The sequence below is a fragment of the Staurois parvus genome, unplaced genomic scaffold, assembly GCF_062004578.1.
Source record: "Staurois parvus isolate SC_StPar_1 unplaced genomic scaffold, SC_StPar_1.0 ptg000234l, whole genome shotgun sequence".
In the NCBI taxonomy this organism is placed as follows: Eukaryota; Metazoa; Chordata; class Amphibia; order Anura; family Ranidae; genus Staurois; species Staurois parvus.
The window spans coordinates 4,465,001-4,487,042 of record NW_028318030.1 but is presented as its reverse complement, the minus strand read 5'-3'; the positions used below and the strand labels follow the sequence as shown (position 1 = coordinate 4,487,042).

Sequence of the window (22,042 nt, the reverse complement as noted above, 5' to 3'; positions counted from 1 at the left end):
TAATGAGTCTATCACCTTTTAAGTTGCATTACTGAAATAAATGAACTTTTGCACGATATTCTAATTTTTCGAGTTTCACCTGTACTTGTGAAACAATAAATGTGGTATCAGTTCTAGCAGGACTTGCCTTCTTTGTAGGATTAATTTATTCCAAACTGCATACAGCTATTGGCCATGATTAGTGTAATAATTAGACTGGTATGCATAACCTTTTGAGTAACACCATTTCGCTAATAACCAAGCCCTACGCCAAAAAAAAAAAAAAATCCTAATAACTGTCCTGACCCTCAATGCATTCCTGTACTCTGTACAATGTATTTCACTCTGTAGAGTGAAATACATATTTCACCCTTCATCAACAAAATAATTCTTTGAACATACATCAGGTTACAATATAGATTGGCTTTAATTAAAGTATTTTTGTGGATAGGTTTGCTTGGTGAAGGAACAGTAATAGTCATTTATTTTATGAAGCTGGTTCACGGTAACTATGCAAATTGGGATGCTCCTTTATAGATTTATGCAGGGCTGTAGATAATTTTTTTTTTGGGGGGGGGGGGTTCAGCTCACAGCTGAGCTGCATTTTTACCACTCCCTCCGCCAACACCACCAACTTCTCCCCCTTGAAGGAAGGAAGGAAGGGAGGGGTGGAAGGAAGGAAGGAAGGGAGGGGGTGTGAGGAAGGGAGGGGTGGAAGGAAGGAAGGCAGGGGTGAGTGGGTGTAAGGGAGGGTGGAGTGGGTGGAAGGAAGAGGTGGAAGGGAGGGAGGGGTGGAAGAAAGGGAGGGAGGGGTGGAAAGAAGAAAGGGAGGGGTGGGTGGAAGGAAGGGGTAAGTGGAAGGAAGGAAGGAAGGGAGGGGTGGCTGGAAAGAAGGGACGAAGGTGTGGGTGGAAAGAAGGAAGGAAGGGGCGGGTGGAAAAAAGGGAGGGAGGGGCGGGTGGGAAAAAAGGGAGGGAGGGAGGGGTGGAAGGAAGGGGGGGAGGGAGGGGTGGAAGGAAGGGGGGAAGGGAGGGGTGGGTGAGTGAGTGGAAGGAAGGGAGGGGTGGGTGGAAGGAAGTAAGGAAGGGAGGGAGGAAGGGGTGGGTGGAAGGAAGGAGTGGGAGGGTGAAAGGAGGGGTGGGTAGAAGGAAGGAAGAGGGGTGGCTGAAAGGAAGGGACGGTTTGGTGTAGATAAGGGAGGGTTGGGTGGAAGGCGGGGGGGGGGGGGGGACAGGTCAGACTCACCATGACTCAATCATAAGCATCAGAGCTGTCGGCTGCTGTGTTTAGTTTCCCGCCCACACCTCCTCTGAAGCTGCACTGACTGGAGTGTGGGCGGGCACAGGGGGAGGCAGAGCAGATCCAGCCTCTCTCCTATTGGTGCGGAAGATGGTGGGAGGGGCTGGGCTGTGAGAAGAACAGGGCAGCAGGCGAATCGTCAGGTATGTTTAGTGCAGCAGTGGGGGCAGTGACAAGCGGCGATCTCCTATTTGGCTTTCAGCTGGAAACCACTTCTCCTCCTCTCCCTCCAGCAGCTTCCTGCTGCTTTATTGAAAGCCATACAGGAGATCGCTGCTTGTAACCACACACACCCCTAGTCCTGGCACTGCTCGCCGACCCCACCTCTTTTCCACTCACGGGCGAGTAGATTGAGGGCTGCAGGGATGGCTGGCAACTGTCCTCTGGGGGGGTTCAGACCCCCCCTGACTCCCCCCTTATCTACGCCCCTGGATTTATGGCTATAAAGAAAGCAGTATGCGGATTAACTAAGGGTTCCTATCTGACTAAATGCATAGTCAAAGGTTTGTAAAGCAAGCCATAGACAGATCGAAATTCGGCCAGTTCAGCTGGTACTGGCCAAATTTCGATCCATCTATTGGCAAGCTGGTTATACTGAAGTCGAATTCTATTTGAAGAATAGCTGGTTGCTAAGCAGAGGGCTGGCAAGCTGGGTGCTGTGTCCTTAACAACCGATGACTCATCAGTTGTCAGCTGGGTTCCCATGTAGGGTTCCGTGCTGACAGCTGAATTTATTCTCTCTTGAGAAGAGGAGATTAAGGGGGGATATGCTCTCCATGTATAAATACATCAGTGGTTCATATAGTGAACTCGGTGTAGAGCTATTCACCCTGCGGTCATCAGAGGACAAGGGGGCATTCTTTGTCTGGAGGAAAAGAAATTTAATCTCCAAACATGGAAAGGTTTCTTCACAGCGGGAGCTGTGAAAATGTGGAATAGACTACCTCAAGAGTTTGTTCTGGCCAGCTCAGTAGATTGCTTTAAAAAAGGCCTGGATTCTTTCCTAGATACATAGAATATAACTGGATACTAACATTTATAGGTAAAGTTGATCCAGGGAATATCCGATTGCCTCTGGGCTTTTTTTGCCTTCCTCTGGATCAACTGTGGGTATAGGATTACAGCTTTTTTTTTTTTAATGTAATGGTTGAACTGGATGTACTTTTGTCTTTTTTCAGCCAGACTAACTATGTAACAAAACAATTGCCGGTAATTAACAAAAAAAATTACCGAAGGGTGCTCACGCAGGTTTCTTCCTCATTTTTTCCTCATACCATACCAGGCCCTTCACTTTGGGTTTCCCCCAAAGTCCATACCAGACCCTTATCCGTGCATGAAACCCAGCAGACCAGGAAAGCTTGCTTATCCCACCCCTGCCTCCTGAACCATACCAGGCCGCATGCCCTCAACATGGGGAGATGTTTTGGGGTAGGGGGGATCCCCCCAAAGTAGCTTATTCCCATGTAGATTCAGCGTCAATTACGATAAACGTCGACTGCCAACCTGGAAAAAAAAAAGGAGCTCTGCACCTGACAAAACATTCCCGCCAACTGACAGTTCTTTATTAACCACTTCAAGTCTGGACACTTTCACCCCCTTCCAGTCCATGCCACTTTTCAGCTTTCAGTGCTATCACACTTGGAAAAACAATTACGCGGTCATGCAACAATGTACCCATATGAATTTTATAGCAATTTTTTGAGACAGATACAATTTTATTTTGGTGGTATTTATTCACCACTGGGATTTTTATTTTTTTGATATAAAAAAAAAAGTCCAAAAATGTGGAAAAAAAAAGTATTTTTTATTATAAACGTTTGCAAATAAATCTTTCTTCACAAATCTTTGCCAAAATGTATTCATCTATCTTTTTAGTACAAAAATAAATTAGTTTATAACCAAAAATTATAATTTTGCTAAATTTTTACATTTTTATTTTTTTAATATTATTTGTTTTATTTTTAACATACTGTCACCCTGGCAGTACAGTGTCACCATAGTGCCAATGTACTACTTGTGGGGGGTGATGAAGATTTTTTTTCTTTTTTTACACTGATTGCTTTTATACCCATAAAGGCTGTAAAAGCAATAATTTCTCTTTCCCTCTGGCTGCATTCCTGCAGCCATTGAGAAATACTGTGATTGCTCACAGCTTGTCACATGGTACAAGGCTGTTGTGAATAGCCTTGTACCACGTGACCTCTGATCATTCACAGATTTCACAAGTAGTAAACAATGATGTTGGGAAGTGACACTACTATTCATGGGATCACTGATTGGGCAATCAGTGATCACATGAATTGGGGAATTGGGACCTCACACAGAGGTCCCGTACAGCAATCTGTGTTCCCAAGGAGTGAGGAAAAGGCAATGGATGCGGCAGGAGGTTTAGAAACGTCCCCCAGCATTGGCAGCACTCTCTTCCGGCTGTTTATCGGCATGGGGTTAAGGGGTGGGGCCATCTTATAACATCACCTGGTGACCCCGCCCCTTGAGATGTAATCAACATAGCATGGCGTGACTATTGTGTTCTGCCAGTGGTAGGCCTTCCCACTAACTGCGCAAAAAAAAAATAAGATGACAGGCGGATCAATCGATGGACTTCCTTCAGTACAGCCAGCCTGCCCATAGATGGATCAAATTTCAGCTAGCCCCTGCTGAACCAGTCAAGATTCGATCCATCTATGGCTGGCTTTATTGTTGGCTCTAGTTTTAAAAGATTCATCCAACATGATTTTATCTAGTTTTTAAAGGGGGCTATTAAGAGTTAGAACTTTTGTCAGGTTTTTACTATACTATAGGTTTATTTCACAAAGCTAAAGCTCACCACACACTCCCATCTGATGGTACAATCTCTTTTAGGCCTACCAATAACAATATAATGTAAGGGTATAAATAAAGTTCCTCCTGCACTAAATATGCATCTAAAAGCCACTAAGCAGCTAACACCTCAATCCTATGCCTATAGGTGAAATATGCAAAATAAAACAATATAATGGTGTAGCGCTGCATAAAACAATATAAACTAATTATAATAAATGATGTGATATATACAAAACATATAAAAGAGTTAACATATGTGAATCCACACACTAGGTCCTATATCTTGGACCCAATAAGTGAGCTGAAAATTACCTTTGTAAATAACCACATAAAAACCCCAATCCCTACTGCGGGATTGAAATCATGCACCAATAGTATCTTCAGTGAATCCAAAATGCGGGATATGAGTGCAATATAAAAATATTTTATAAAGTGCTGATAAGTGTATCCCAAATGAGGATATAAACAATTAAGTGACCTAGTGCTCAAACAATGTAAAACACAGGAATAAAACACAAATCAATATGTGTAAAATATTCAATATTAAAGTCCAAAAAAATGTGCAAAAAAAGCAATCAAGGTGCTTCACTGCTCCAGAGCATGCAACTTAGTGCAGTGTGTGTATACACTATTCTGATATGGTATCCTTCACTGGCTGCAATGGCCTCTCATCTCAAACTGGCAGCCCCAAAGGACCAATGCGCTTTATGGATCCCCCTGGATCCTTCCTGAGTGTAACTCTTTATTGCCCGATCTCCTGGGTCTTTAGCCACACTGGCCCCATACAGCAACACAGGTCTCCCTTCCTCTGGATAGGTAGGTATATTCCCTCTCAAATGCCAACTTACATGTAGCTCATGCAAACAGAAAAGAGATTCTCCATAGTGCAAAACCGCTTTTTACTTGCATAAAAGTAGCCAAAATGCCAAAGAAACACTCACATTTTAGTTGAACATTACAAGCCTTCACACCACTTGTCCTGAGGAAGTCACGTGTATATGTGACGCAACACGTCGACAACGTGGTGACGTACATTCGGCGGAACACCATCTTGGTACACCTTTTTTCATGCAGATACACCCATTACATGTGGTGTGAAGGCTTGTAATGTACAACTAAAATGTGAGTGTTTCTTTGGCATTTTGGCTACTTTTATGCAATTAAAAAGCGGTTTTGCACTATGGAGAATCTCTTTTCTTTTACAAATTGATTGGAGAGGTTAGGTGGGTCCTTGCATTACATATCTAGTATCAAAATAATAAAACAAATTATTTGAAAATAATTAAAAAAAAGATTGTATGGTCAGATTGCAAGGTGTAAAGTAACCCACACACAAGGATAAGTATGCTTATTTTAAAAAAATTACCAGTTTTTTACGGCTCCAATGATATTTGAAAATTATGGATAAATGAGAGAACCTTAGCCTTGTGTTAAAACTTTGTGAAATGAGCCTCATAGGTGTCCTGCTGGCAAGTTTCTTTCTATTTTGAACACTGGGACATAAAATAAGTAGCAATCCCAATATCAGGGACATAAAAAGGACTTTTTATGTGGGAAGGCTAGAACTGTATTTCTTTCCCTGTCTACACTGGAGATCTCTTTATTTGCAAACCATATCCAGTTTTGGCTTGAGATAAACTTAATGCTACTTGTATGATACATACAGATGGATTGTTAAAATCTCTGATGTCTGCTCTTATCCATTAACCACTTGACGCCGACCGAATGCAAATCTGCGGCCTCCCAGCATCTGGGCCTAGACGCCGAGCGGCCGCACATTTGCGTTCTAATAAAAAAAACATGGGCTGAGAGTGCGCGCCCTGCGCGCTCCCAGCACACATGTCCGGTACTCACGGAAAGGTCCCAATCTCCTCTTTCGATAGGGACCTTTCCCGATCATGTGACCACTGTGACGGCGTGTCACGGCGGTCACATGACCCTAAGTCCCACCTCCCGGCTTCTGAAACCCTTAAAAGGACCGGGAGGCGCCGGCGCCAAGGGGTTAAAGTGTAACTATAGGTATTCATTTTTTTAATTTGGATAGCGTAGTGGGTATTTAGAACAACTGCCAGGTTTTTATCACTGTCTGCGTTCCCTGTAAGGAGATACAAATTCTCTAATTATCCTGATTGTCAATGTCACCGGGAATAAAAGTGAGGGTAAATTCAAAATTTTGAGTTGCCACCAGAATAAGAATAGTAGGAATGGAAATCATACAATATGGTCGCTTGTTCCATGGCAATTGTCTAACAGAGGACTTCCCACAATGGAAAGATATCTTCTCATTTCTTATTGGGTCTACAGGAGAGGAAGTGCAGGGAACTCTCTCTAATGGGATACAGAGGTTTTAACCCTTTCCTACTTTATCTAAAAGGAAAAAAATGGCTTTAAGTATATACTTTAACAACACCAAAGTTTTCATTTTGCTCTCTGTTGTTCTTCTATAGGTGTTTGGAAAAAAAGTAGAGATTATGATTCAAATGAATGTCCTTTTATCATAAAAATTGTGTAAATGGGGTAATGAAGTACGTGTATCATTTACATTTTGACCTTTGAGGCCCCCTTCACACAAATGTTCCGATCGGGTCTGCCTGTCCATTTTTTCAGGCAGCCCTGATCGGAACTTCCATTCGCCTCTATGGAGTGGCTACATCCAATCGAATCTGTTTGGATCTGCTAGCAACAAACCGATGGGGATCTGTTCCCCCTCCGTGTAGCAGATCTGCAGGCAGTCCATTTACATCCAACCACCCATTGACAAGTGCGGGCTGTATCTGCTCCGCATAAGTGAAGTGGACACGGACCTGTCATCCACCTGCTCAGTGGGGACCAGCAGACAGATCCATTACTGAGTAAACAGATCGCAGATGAAGTCTGCCCCTTGTGAATAGGGCCTTAACCTCTCCAGGGGAATCAACATAGTTAATTTTTTCATATGTATATATGTTAGATTTAGCTTAGATGTACTGTATATAATATCCAAAAATATTGCAAAGTTTAGATGTAATGCATTTTACTGTACACATCATAAAATACTCACAACAAATAATAAGCCAGGCTTGGAAACTGTCCCTTTTGCAGAGTTTCAATACCGACACCGATAAGCACTGTAGAATGAACAGAGAGGCACATTTAACAGGACCTAATAAAACTTTGCAACAAAGCCGTTATAATCTTGACAACTCGTGACTAAATTTTCAAATTACTATATCCTTTTTAAATATTGTATCACCAAGACAAAACAGTTTATGGGCATAGAATATAATTATAAAGAGGACTTGAAGTTTAACTATAAAAATACTCAGTGTTATAGGTGGCTGTACAACCTAGCAAAGCCAGTAGCAGACTGAGCAAAAAAATATTCTATCCTGTGAAGATACACTATATTGCCAAAAGTATTGGGACACCCCTCCAAATCATTGGATTCAGGTGTTCCAATCACGTCCATGGTCACAGGTGTATAAAATCAAGCACCTAGGCATGCAGACTGCTTCTACAAACATTTGTGAAAGAATGGGTCACTCTCAGGAGCTCAGTGAATTCAAGCATGGTACTGTGATAGGTTGCCACCTGTTCAATAAGTCCATACGTGATATTTCCTTGCTACTAAATAGTCCACAGTCAGCTGTTAGTGGTATTATAACAAAGTTGAAGCAACAGGGAATAACAGCAACTCAGCCACAAAGTGGTAGGCCACTTAAAATGACAGAGTGGGGTCGGCGCATTCTGAAGTGCACAGTGCGCAGAAGTCGCCAACTACCTGCAGAGCTGCAGAGTCAATAGCTAAAGACCTCCAAACTTTGTGAGGCCTTCAGATTATCACAACAACAGTGCATAGAGTTTCATCGAATGGGTTTTCATAGCCGAGCAGCTGCATCCAGCCTTACATCGCCAAGTGCAATGCAAAGCGTCGGATGCAGTGGTGTAAAGAGTCATTACTTGACTCTAGAGCAGTGGATATGTGAATCAAGCTTCTCTGTCTGGCAATCTGAAGGACGTGTCTGGGTATTGTGGTTTCCAGGAGAATGGTACTTACCCAACTGCATTGTGCCAAGTGTAAACTTTGGTGGCGGGGGGGGGGGGATTACGGTGTGGGGTTATTTTTCAGGGGTTGGGCTTGGCCCCTTAGTTCCATTGGGAACTCTTAAGGTGTCAGCATATCAAGACATTTTGGACAATTCATGCTCCTAACTTTGTGGGAACAGTTTGGGGATGGCCCCTTCCTGTTCCAACATGACTGTGCACCAGTGCACAAAGCAAGGTCTATAAAGATATGAATGAGAGAGTTTGGGGTGGAGGAACTTGACTGGTCTGCACCTCAACCCTCTGATATAAACTCAATATTGAGCCCTATGGGCTAAGACTGGGATGCCATTAAAGTTCATGTGCTTGAAAAGCCAGGCATCACAATACTTTGGGCAATATAGTGTAAATATGAATATGTGGAGACCCAGCACTTATTAGCTACAATGTTGCTAATGTCATCTAGATGCATCCAGGGAGACTAATTGTATCAAGCTTCCCCTCGTATCTATTCAGCCTGTGTATTGATTGGGCATATTCATATTTAGACTTAAAGAGTCTAATGTATCTGTCTAGGACTTGTACCTGAATTTAGTGCAAGGCTTTTACACCATCGCAAGCATCTCTGAGGAGAACTGGTGGTCTAAACGTACGATTAGAGAAAATTTCTCAAGGTAATATCTTCAATGTAATCAAATTAGAGTACTTGAATCATTAAAATCCCCATGTGAAGAATTTCCTAAGATTTCCATGTTTTTCTATTATTGCAATGCAGGCGAAGTGGATGTAAAATATGTAGAGTTTGCAGTTTAACCACTTAACACTGAGTGGTTATACCAGGATGATGCCTGGTATCATTTTTTACAGCCAGTGAAGCATTTTCTCGTAAAAGCAATCCTAGAGGCTAAATAGCTAATAAATTGCTTTTACAAGCAGTGGGAGGGGGTCCCCCCTCCCTCTGCCTTCCCATGCTCTCCCGTCTCACAAGGAACTCGGGATTGCATCCGGTGGTTCTGCCAGTTGACCATAGAGCTGATCAAAGACTGGAACGGCCCCAATCATCTCTGCCATCTAGGAAATGGGAAATGACAAGTAGTTTGTCACTTCCAGTTTTGCTGGTTGTAAACAAACCATTACTGGCTTTAAAAAAGCATCAGATTATACCAATTTTGGTTTGATCCAAAGATTTTAAGGGCAGAGGAGATTAGATTCCAGATGTTTTAGTAAAGAGGACCTGTCATTGCATATTGCTATCACAAGGGATGATTACATTCCTTGTGATAACAGTAAAAATGCGGAAAATGTTTTTTTAAAAAAGTACAGTGTAAAAATTAAACGTTATTAAAAGGTATAGGTATCATAGTGAACATCAGATCTAGAGCAATAACTCTAGCACCAGACCTCCTGCATAAATTCAAATTGGTAACCTGTAAAGGTTTTTAAAGCATTGCCTATGGATAATATGCTTTATGTAGTTTGTCGCCGTTCCATGAGTATGTGCTATGTTAAAGTGTGACAAGTTTGTTATCTACTTACTCAGTGTAACACTATCTTTTATACTGTTACCAAACAATTGGGTATTATATTGTGTTTTTGTGCATTCAAAATCATTAAAATGTATTCTTTTCAAAAAAGTATTTGAAAAACCGCTGCCCAAATACCGTGGGAAATAAAAAAATTGCAACACCTACCATTTTATTCTCTAAAGCCTCTGCTTTTTAAGAAATATAAATTTTCCTTGGGGGTTTTCTAGCAAAAAATACAGATTTTTACATGTAAACAAAAAGTGACAGAAAAAAAGGCCTGGTCTTCAAGTGATAAAAAAAACACTGTGGTGTCATAGAGTGGTTGGGATACAGTAAAACGCCTTGGTTGAGCTTTTACCACCCCTAGCTGTTACCCCCTTTAGCTGCAGAGGCAGCAGCTGTGGCTGCAATGCTTTGCTTCATGGCCACATCAGGAATTATACCCCTGGTCACCGTCATAGGGCATAGTGTCTGCCAAACAAGGCCCACTCCTGTAAATGGGGCTGCTCTGCAAGTGCAAGCTAAAGCAGGTGGTGAGAAGATGATACAAAACCTCCTCACTGCCTGCCAAATGCTCTCTGAAAATGTGGATCACTCTCTAGAGACCAAAGCTAGTGTGAATGAGCCCTTACTGACATGAAGAAGAATCCAGTCCCTTGCATATTCAAGAACCAAGTGAGCATAAACCTAAACTATACCTAATAATATTACCATTTGTTTTGTTCGATTAACATTAAAAAAAATATAAATCTATGACAGTGACAAATACGATTTTTGTTATTTTTTTTATTTTACAGGCATACACATTTCAATTTATGACAGTTGATATGACGGTCCAGGCTAGAGAGTTGGGTTTACATGCTGTATCTTTGTGAATCCATTCTGGCATATCTCTCTGTATGCCTAAAGAGTTGGTCTTTCTTTGCTTTGCTTTCATAAGATATGAACTTTCAGTATTTTATGTTGCATTTGGCGCAGGAATTTTGCCACAATGTAAAAGTGGTGCAAATTAAAAATATCTGAATTTGGCGCCCAAGTAGCTGTCAGCACTGAAGCTGTCAAAGATTTTTCTTGAACTAGCACATTGTTCAGCACATTAACAAGAGAAATTAATGCCAGGAAAGTGGCACCGCAGCTTTACTGAATTACCTCAGTCTTGTTAAAGCTCATCCCTGACCCATTTATACTCACTTTCCTGGCCTTCCCTAATCATTCTCTAGGTTGCTAAGGTAAGTTCTGTGTCAGATTGATGGTTTTCCAGCACATCCCTTCAACAAAAGCTGGTTGCTGGACCAACTTCTGTCATAGAGACAGCTGTACACACTGACAAAGGTTGAGAAATTGTTCTCTCTGTACAGAGATTGTCAACACAGAGCTCTGAGCTGTGATTGTGCAGCAGGTCCCAACCATGAATCATTGGCCTGGACTTGCTGAAAGTAGGCAGCAGGGGCGTGCACCCAAAACCCAGAAACAGATAATGGCATATGGGTACATCGCTTTGCCTGTGTGGGCCGCCCAGCTGCAGTAACTTGCGGGTGGGCGATCTGCAAGTGGTTAAATACCAATGAATACAAGAACAGGAAAATTTAATTAATGTCCTTCATGGGCTATTTGCTATAGGAGGGAAAGTAGCAGAAAGAGAAAAAGAGGAAGAAAGGAGAAGGTAATCCATGGTCCTACAAAGGTTTGAAAATGCTACAACTGACAGATAAGTATAACCTCCAACATCCAGCTTTCCCTCATCTTCAGCCTCAGTGACACTGTCCCGACCCCTAACACACAGGGTGTCACTGAAATGGGATCTGAAGAATAACATCTTTATTTAGGACATTGGGAGTTTTGTCCCATTTGGAGTTTTCCCATCAGTTCTTTTCCCAGGGGCAGAGGAGCCGGAACTGAAAGGAATTCTATCCAGCTGGGACAAAGACAGCAACAGAATCCTCTGAGAGGCTCTAACTCTTTCTTGCTCTGTCCAAAATAACAACGAAAAATAATCTACAGGGAAGCAGATGAATCTTATCCCACAACTATTTTTTTTTCATCGTATCGTGTTTTCTTTGTTTATGGACACTTACCTCCTCTACTTACTGTACATATCTACCAATAGGATGTATACTAGTAAAACTGCACCTCAATAGTGCCTGAAGAGAAACTGGCAATATGCATGGACTTCTTATCATTTTCTCAGATTTTAAAAGGAATCCATCAAATATTAATAGACATTTTCACATACTGCTGAAAAGCCTACCTGAATATTTGTATTCCTACATCTCATAGAATCAATCTGAAGTTCATATTTGTCCTTACAGTGATACCATATGTTCATGATATTTTTTTATGTACAATTTAAATTACAGATTTCTTCCCCTAGCTGGCTGGATATTTAGGTAATATACTGAGTACCTTTACTGTATGACTGCCTTAAGAATGTTAATGAAATATAATCTGTAATGCACTGTTACATTGTATATAAATACAGGGTACTATAAATACCCTTTAGATAGTTGATTAGTGTAAACAAGTACTTACACATTCTATAAAGTCACTGTACGATGTGTTCATGTCACGATTGTATGCTATTGCATTTTTATCAAAACTGCAGTATGTGTTCACATTCACACAGACCTGAATTCAGACTGCACAAAACAAGCATCTATGCCTTTTTGGGATTTGGTTAAGGAATTACTTTATTTGCCGTGACATTACCATCACTACAGGCAAATGTATAGCATTGGGGCAGAATGGAAATATACAGTTGCAAGAAAAAGTATGTGAACCCCCTGGGATTATGTGAAGTTTTGCATGAATTGGGCATAAAATGTGCTCTGAACGTCATCTAAGTCACAACAATAGAAGAACACAGTCAGCTGAACATAATACTACACAAACATTAGATGTTGCCATAGTTTAATTGCACATAACATGTAAACATTCACAGTGCAGGGAGGAAAAAGTATGTGAACCTTTGGACTTAATAACTGGTTGACCCTCCTTTGGCAGCAATAACCTCAACCAAACATTTCCTGTAGTTGCAGATCAGACCTGCACAACGATCTGGAGTAATTTTGGACCACTCCTCTTCACAAAACTGTTTTAGTGTAGCAATATTCTTGGGATATCTGATGTGAATCGTTCTCTTAAGGTCATGCCACAGCATTTCAATCAAGTTGAGGTCAGGACTCTGACTGGGCCACTCCAGAAGGCGTATTCTGTGCTGTTGCAGCCATTGTTTTGTTGAATTACTTGTATGCTTTGGGTCATTGTGCTGTTGCATCACCCATCCTCTGCGGAGCTTCAGTTGGCGGACAGATGGTCATACGTTTTCCTGCAAAATGTCTTGATAAACTCTGGAATTCATTTTCCCATCAATGACAACAATCCGTCCAGGCCCTGAGGCAGCAAAGCAGCCCCAAACCATGATGCTCCCTCCGCCATGTTTTACAGTGGGGATGAGGTTTTGATGTTGGTGTGCTGTGCCTTTTTTTCTCCACACATAGTGTTGTGTGTTCTTCCCAAACAACTCAATCTTGGTTTCATCTGTCCACAGTATATTTTGCCAGTAGTGCTGTGGAACATCCAGGTGCTCTTTTGCAAACTTCAAACGTGCTGTAATATTTTTTTTGGCCAGCAATGGCTTCCTCCGTGGTGTCCTCCCATGTACTCCATTCTTGTTTAATGTTTTCCTTATTGTAGATGTGTCAACAAAAATGTTAGCATGTGCCAGAGATTTCTGTAGGTCTTTAGCTGACACTCTGGGATTCTTCTTTACCTCATGCAGCATTTTGCGCTGTGCTCTTGCAGTCATTTTTACAGGATGACCGCACCTAGGGAGAGTAGCAACAGTCCTAAACTTTCTCCATTTGTAGACAGTCTGTCTTACCGTGGACACATGAACATCAAGGCTATGGAGATACTTTTGTAACCCTTTCCAGCTTCATGCAAGTCAACAATTCTTGATCGTAGGTCTTCTGAGAGCTCTTTTCTGCGAGGCATGGTTCACATCAGACAGTGCTTCTTGAAACCAGTAAACCCAAAACAGGTGTGTGTTTTTTAAGGGCAGGACAGCTGTCAGCAACACATCCAATATCATCACACTGATTGGAGTCAAGGTTGGCTCACTCCTGGCTCCAGTTAGCTCTGGGAGAAGTCATTAAGCTAGGGCCTCACATACTTTTTCCTCCCTGCACTGTGAATGTTTACATGTTATGTGCAATTAAACCATGGCAACATCTAATGTTTGTGTAGAATTATGTTCAGCAGACTGTGTTCTTCTATTGCTGTGACTTAGATGACGTTCAGAGCACATTTTATGCCCAATTCATGCAAAACTCCACGTAATCCCAAGGGGTTCACATACTTTTTCTTGCAACTGTACACCATATTGCCAAAAGTATTGGGACGCCTGCTTTTACACGTACATGAACTTTAATGGCATCTCAGTCTTAGTCCCTAGGGTTCGATATTGGATTGGTCCACCCTTTGCAGCTATAACAGCTTCATCTTTTTTGGGAAGGCAGTCCACAATGTTTAGGAGTGTGTCTATGGGAATGTTTGACCATTCTTCCATAAGTGCATTTGTGAGGTCAGGCAATGATGTCAGATGAGAAGGCCTGGCTCACAGTCTCCGCTCCAAATCATCCCAAAGGTGTTCTGTTGGGTTGAGGTTAGCTCTCTTTGCATGCCAGTCAAGTTTCTCCACCCCAAACTCACTCATCCATGTCTTTATGGACCTTGCTTTGTGCACTGGTGCGCAGTCATGTTGGAACAGGAAGGGGCCATCCCCAAACTGTTCCCACAAATTGGGAGCATGAAATTGTCCAAAATGTGTTGGTATGCTGACCCCTTAAGAATTCCCTTCACTGGAACTAAGGGGCCAAGCCCAACCCCTGATAAACAACCCCACACCATAATCCCTCCTCTACCAAACTTTACACTTGGCACAGTACAGTCAGGCAAGTGCCGTTCTCCTGGCAACTGCCTAACCCAGACACGTCCATCGGATTGCAAGACCGAGAAGCATGATTTGTCACTCCACAGAACACGTTTCCACTGCTCTAAAGTCTAGTGGCGGCATGCTTTACACCACTGCATCCAACGCTTTGCATTGCACTTTGTGATGTAAGACTTGGATGGAGCTGCTCGGCGATAGAAACCCATTCCATGAAGCTCTCTACACACTTCTGTTGGGCTAATCTGAAGGCCACATGAAGTTTGGAGGTCTTTAGCTTTGACTCTGCAGACAGTTGACAACTTCTGCACACTGTGTGCTTGAGCTTGTGCTGACTGCGCTCTGTCATTTTACATGGCCTACTACTTCGTGGCTGAGTTACTGCTTACACTTTGACATAATACCACTAACCGTTGACTGTGGAATATTTAGAAGCAAGGAAATTTCACAGATGGACTTATTGCACAGGTGGCAATCACGGTAGCACGCTTGAATTCACTGAGCTCTTGAGAGCAACCCATTCTTTCACAAATGTTTGTAGAAGCAGTCTGCATGCCTAGGTGCTTGATTTTATACATGTGGCCATGGAGGTGATTGAAACACCTGAAAAAAGGGGTGTCCCAACGACAATATAGTGTATACAGGGGGATTAAGAGTTAAACATACTTTTGGCACCCCTACACTCTCTGAATTACACACTCTCGACCCCTCTAATCTGTGTATAACACACTCTTGATCCTGCACTCTGTATGATATGCACTCCTGAACCCTTCACTCAGTGTTATGAACTCCTGAACCACATGTGATACACACTCCTGACCCCTGCAAGATAAACACTGCATTGTACCATTATATACTGCTGACCATTGCACTCTGTACACTGGGTTTTATATGACATACTCCTAACCACTGCACTATTAGGGGTCAATTTACTAAAGGAAAATAGTTGCTCTAGAGCTTAGTACACGAGCAGAAGCTCTGCTGACTTCCATCATCGAATCATGTGCAAGCAAAAGTGCGGTTTTCTTTTATTTTCCTCGACCATGGTTGGGTATTCTTTGCAAAGTGAGCCTTTACCTCATTTACTAAACTCTGGAGTATCTGCACTTTGCAAAGTGCACAGTCCCTTTGCCTTTAGTAAACTAACCCTATAGTATATTATATGCTTCTTTTTAAATAAATGAGTGTGCTGAGGTTTGTACATGTCACAGTCATTAAAGCTGATATTGTGGGTAACAGGACTGTGGCATATGTGTGCTGTGTATAGCATATTTTGTGGGTAAAGGGACTGTGTATACAATGAGTAGGTTTATCAGGTGGTACAGTACTCAGCAGAAAGGTGTGTCATTTTCTAAATTATTTTATGTCAAATGTATTTGCATTGTAATTTGGTGTTTATAACTGTATTCTCTGCAAGAGCGGTTGAGTTATTGCACTACAAATAGACTGTACTAAAAGTTGTAGCTAGCTAAAGAAATACATAAAAACTTTTATTAATGAACAATATTTTGCATGTTTATAACTAATATGATAAATATTCAAGTGTCAGGTGGGATTCTTATTAAAAGTAAACCATTTCTCAGTGCAGTACAGCCTCATTGTATGTCTGGGGTAGTGGTGATCAGGGATACTGACTAGTGACAATTTGTAAAAATAACGAAATAAATAATTTTTCATTCAATTCTTTAGCTTCTTTAACATTTTTTTTTTTTACATACTGTCATCAGAGTAGTTCAGTGTCACCGTAGCGACATTGTACTACTGGGCAGCACAGTGGCTAAATGGTTGGCACTTCCACCTGGCAGTACTAGGGTTGTTGGTTTGAATCCCAGCCATGGCACCTCCTGCCTGGAGTTTGCATGTTCTCCCTGTGCCTGCGTAGGTTTCCTCCGGGTACTCCGGTTTCCTCCGACACTCCAAAGACATGCTGGTAGGTTAATTGGATCCTGTCTAAATTGGCCCTTGTATATGAATGTGAGTTAGGGACCTTAGATTGTACACCCCTTGAGGGTTAGGGACTGATGTGAATGTACAATATATACAGTATGTAAAGCGCTGCATAAATTGACGGCGCTATATAAGTACTTGAAATAAATAAATACTGTGGAGGGTGATCAGGGATTTTTTTTTAACACACTGTTATTGCTTAAAACAGTGATTATCACTGTTATAAGCAATAGTTTTAACTGTCATGAATGGGATTCATTCATGACAGGTTACTTACTATTGTGGTGCTGTGGTTACAGCTAAACACACAGTACACAATGTCAGGTACCATGTGATCGCTATGGGACATTGACAGCATCACAATAGTAAGCAAGCTGTCATGAATGGAAGTCATTCATGACAGCTTGGCTTATATGTAATCATGTGATCTCTGATTGGTCATCACGATACAGTGGTCATAGGATTGAGCTACTGCGTGCCCCAGGGGATGCGCTAGTGCACATGTGCTGATCAATGTAACAGTACATCGCTTAGCCCGAGGCTGTCGTTAGCTCACAGCAAATGTGCTGTGGTTGGGTGGCAAGTGGTAAAATATTGTCCCTTTTTGTCAAGTTCAAAAGTTGTGAGGTATGCATAGAAGTTTCTGGCCCTTTTCCTCCCACCAGTGTGTACCTGGGGTCTTCTTCTATGGTTATTAGAAACATATTTTCTATTTAAAGAAATGGCAGAGGAAAATTCGGAATAGAATTGTGACATGAAGACCTTTTCTGTGGGTGAGAACCAGAACTAGACCTGCCATGTAGGCAACGAGTGGAGTTCTTCTTTGTGCAGAGGAACTTTTTTGAGACCAATGTCTAGAAAACAAAGATGGCACCACCCCAACTATGGCTATATTCTTATTGTTCCAGCAAGAGCTGTTTGTGAAGCAACATTTAAAATTCAGTAAAATGTAAGCAATTAGATATGTGCATGTGTGTTGTTGATCCAGTGGCACTATAAAAAGTATATAAGCAGATGCAAGGTGAAGTGTATGCTTAAAGCAGAACTAAACTCTCCTTTCTTTCTTCCCCTCCAGTGATGCAAGCTTCCTCCTCAGCCCCTTCCATCCTATCCTGGTCTGCTTTCAGGTTCAGTGTCTTCAGCTATCTTGATTGGATGGCCCAGGATGATGAAAATTCCACAAATGTGCACCAGAATTAATACATCCTTACACCAAGATATGCTGAGAATGTACAATGCCCAAGATCCACAAGGACCCGATCAACCCTCCAGGTCGCCCCATTGTGAGTGGCATAGGGTCCTTGTGCTCCCGGGTAGGTGAATATATCGATTTTTTTTTTTCCTACAGCCAATAGTCCGCAACACGCCATCTTTCCTGAGGGATTCAAAACAAATCCTGGTTGAGATCATGGACATAAAAATAGAGAAACCCACTTTTTTTGTAACGTTGCTTCGCTCTACAGTAATATTAAGCATGCAGATGGCTTAGAGGCGGCAGAGTATTATCTGAATGAGGCCATAGACATACCACGTATTCAGAAGCAATATTTATTGGAACTATTAAGCTTCGCAATGAAGCACAATTATTTTTGGTTCGACAATAAATATTACCTGCAGATCACAGGCGTCGCAATGGGCGCTAAATTCGCACCAAGCCTGGCTAACATCTTTATGGCAAGATGGGAGGAGGAGGTGATATATTCCATGGACTGGCCACATTTGCGTTTTTATCGACGCTACATAGACGATATAGTGTTGCTATGGGATGGTGATGATTCCTCACTACTCTAAACTATAACAATTTAAATATTAAGCTCACTTTTAATTTTAGTTACAGTAGTATTGATTTTCTGGATCTCACCCTCATTAATGATGGTACTAAAATTACCACCAAAACCTTTTTTAAAAGCACAGACAGAAATGGGTACATCCCAAAAGACAGTTGCCACCTGCCTAGGTGGCTGGATAACATCCCCAGGGGACAATTCCTTCGGATAAGGCGGAACTGTGGTAATATGCAAGACTACATTGCACAATCCAACATTCTTAGAACTAGATTCATAGAAAAGGGCTATGACAGCCAACTACTGGATATGGAGATTGACCGAGTGGCTAGTTTGGACAGGACCAATCTGCTAACTACACAACATAAGACCAATAAAGAGATTTTCTGTCCTTTTACAACTGCCTTTTCGATGCAATACAAAAGTTGCCAAAATTATTAGGAAGAACTGGAACATTCTAAAGAGTGACCCGGTGATGTGTAAAGCCTTACCGGAATACCCAGAAATCATCTATAGAAAAGCACCTGCATTAAGAAATAGACTAGCCCCCAACATTGTCAATCCTCCTAAGCAACTTACGTTTGACTTTCTAAATAGAAAAGGGTTTTTTCCTTGTAACAGATGTATGATATGCACTTGTAATGGCATTCACAAGAACCCGATAAAGTTTTCGTTCAAATTCAACCGGTAGATCATATGACATTCAGTCTACTATCAGGTGCTACAGCTCCTATGTTGTCTACCTTTTGGAATATAGTTGCGGGAAGCAATATGTCGGTAGAACGACAAGGAGACTGCGAGACAGACTGAGGGAACACCTGGTCAATATTAAGAAAGGTTACAAGGAGCACTCCTTGTCTATGCATTACCGCCAGCGACACAATAAGAATCCACACTCCCTGCGATTTGTGGGTATCGATATCATCAAAAGTAACTGGAGAGGTACCCACAAAAAACGAGCGGTCTCTATGCTCGAGACCAAATGGATATATCTTCTACAGTCCCAAGCTCCACAGGGACTAAACGTAGAATTAGATATTAATTGTTTTATTGATACCAGCTGATCGATCTTTTATGATTTGAAGTACATTGGTTTTAGTATGTAGTATTTTCAATGATCTTACTTCTTAACCAGATTGTTTCTAACCCATATGTTTGACGTATTTGTTATTTTGCCTTTATCTGTATTCCTATTTGAGTGTTTAGATCGCTTTAATAAGTCTATGGACCTTAATCTCTTGATCACTTTAATAAGTCGATGCACTTTAATCTCAGTACATTGGTTTTAAAATTTAATATTTTAAGGGTATTACTTTTTTAACCAGATTGTTTTTATCTATACGTTTGTCGTATTTGATGTGTTTGGCTTTTATCTGCATCCTAATTGAGTGCTGGAATCGTTTTATAGATGAGATCCCACTCATTTCTGTTTTTTACCAGGCTGTTTTTGCTGCAATGGGGCATGCAGTATGGTCCATGTGTTATTGCAGCTAATTTACTTGCCCCGTGTAGTTTTTAGGATTGCAGTATCTTATTCCCACTAAGATTGCTGCAGATCCAACACTTGTATGTCCATGTATTCATTCTGCATGGAATAATGTGTGTTGGGCTTCTTTAAAATGGCCGCCGGACACTACTGCGCATGCGTGAACGGCCGATCGCTACTGCGCATGTGCGAACCGGCAATAACAGTGCCACCGCATTGCAGTGTTTTTTGGTGCTTTTTTAGGTTTAAAACACCACACTTACCACTGGCACAGTCCCTCTGAAGATGCGTATTTACACGATACGCATTAGGGAAGTGCCAAGTTATGTTGATCCTTTGTACACGTACCTCCGGTCTGCGGTCTGGCCGTTTATGAGCAGCTGAACCTTTGTTAGTAAGTTCTTTTTTGATTGCCTATTGACTTTAATAAACGTTATCACACTATTTGAGGCCTTTTTCCACGGGCTCTTTATTTCTGGGGAGCCTGTAATCCTGAAGGTCCTGGGGCTGTGCCTAGCAAGAACACATCTGCAAGTGACATCCCTGGATCCGTGATGCAGCTTCTCCTGGAACGGATGACATCTAGTGGTCGCCCTATAGATGACACCTGCCTGATCCATTAATACAGTGGCTGGACTCAGCTTCCATCCGGATAGATGACATCTAGTGGTCACCCTATAGATGACACCTCCTTGTTCCAGTGACTCAGTGGCTGAGTACCAGGGGCAGGTCTTAAATGTCCCATGCGCTTTAACATGCGCTATCTGGTTAGTACATTACTTGGCTATCTTTTATCATTTCGGAAATTCACTACTTCTGGCTCCTCACACATTGGAGACTGTATGCGTATTTAGCACATCTGATGAACTTATGCCGACATTTTACTGATCCACATTCATATGTGGTCTATTGTATGTTTAATCATTATTTGAGTTAGCGCTGCACTTTCATGCTTTATAATGTACAATGAGCTGCATGTGTGGATCTGTGTACATTTAGAAAAAAACCTGTCACATGTCCCAGAAGACTACGGGGAGGAAGGGGGGGGGGGGGATACAACTTCTGCTTCCAATTGCCCAGGCATTCATGGGAGAAGTGGAAGCAAGTACCTGTCAAATTCGGGTACCCCCTCCCCCCAAAAGGTGCCAATCCTTAACAGGGAATGATGCCTAAAAGCAGAACTTCCCCTTTTGGGTGGAGCTTTGCTTTAAATTGACAATCACTGCTTTAAAGCAATATACTATTTGTTTCACATGCTGACAAAGATACATTTTTCTCAGGTGTCTGTTAATGGCATGCTGCTTTATCAAAAGTTTAACTGGATATATCTATAAGATTGTAAGCTCCAAGGAGCAGGGCCTCCTAACCCTCTTGAGTTATTGAACAGCATCGTTGCTGTGTTGTCTCCCTTTATATTTTAAAGCGCTGAGCTAATTGTTGGCGCTATATAAATCCTGTATTGTAACAAAATATATATATATATATATATATATATATATATATATATATATATATATATATAATATATATGTGTGTGTGTGTGTATGTGTATATATATATACAGTCATGGCCGAAATTGTTGGCACCCTTGATATTTTTCCTGAAAATCAAGTATTTCACACAAAAAAGGTATTGCATTAACACATGTTTTGCTATACACATGTTTATTCCCTTTGTATGTATTGGAACAAATATAAAACAGAGGCAGAAAAGCAAATATGACATAATGTCACACAAAACCCCAAAAATGGGCTGGACAAAAGTATTGGCACCCTTAACTTAATATTTGGTTGCACACCCTTTGGAAAACATAACTGAAATCAGTCGCTTCCTATAACCATCAATAAGCTTCTGACACCTCTCACCCGGAATTTTGGACCACTCTTCCTTTGCAAACAGCTCCAGGTCTCTCTTATTGGAAGGACACCTTTTCCCAACAGCAATTTTAAGATCTCTCCACAGGTGTTCAATGGGATTTAGATCTGGGCTCATTGCTGGCCACTTCAGAACTCTCCAGCGCTTCTTTGCCATCCATTTCTGAGTGCTTTTTGACGTATGTTTGGGGTCATTGTCCTGCTGGAAGACCCAGGATCTTGGACGCAAACCCAGCTTTCTGACACTGGGCCCTACAGTGCGACCCAAAATCCTTTGGTAATCCTCAGATTTCATGATGCCTTGCACACAGTCAAGGCACCCAGTGCCAGAGGCAGCAAAACAACCCCAAAAC

At 41.7% G+C, this 22,042-nt stretch overlaps 1 protein-coding gene across 1 annotated transcript in view; it reads right to left on the bottom strand.

Annotated features, from left to right (window-relative positions):
• The window catches only part of TMEM72 (transmembrane protein 72), a 139,243-nt gene that overhangs the window by 14,572 nt on the left and 102,629 nt on the right, over nt 1–22,042 (bottom strand). Inside the window, exon 2 of the mRNA XM_089680015.1 lies at nt 7,142–7,208. Coding sequence (XP_089536141.1) covers nt 7,142–7,208 — 67 coding nt within the window. The remainder of the gene's footprint in view (nt 1–7,141; nt 7,209–22,042) is intronic.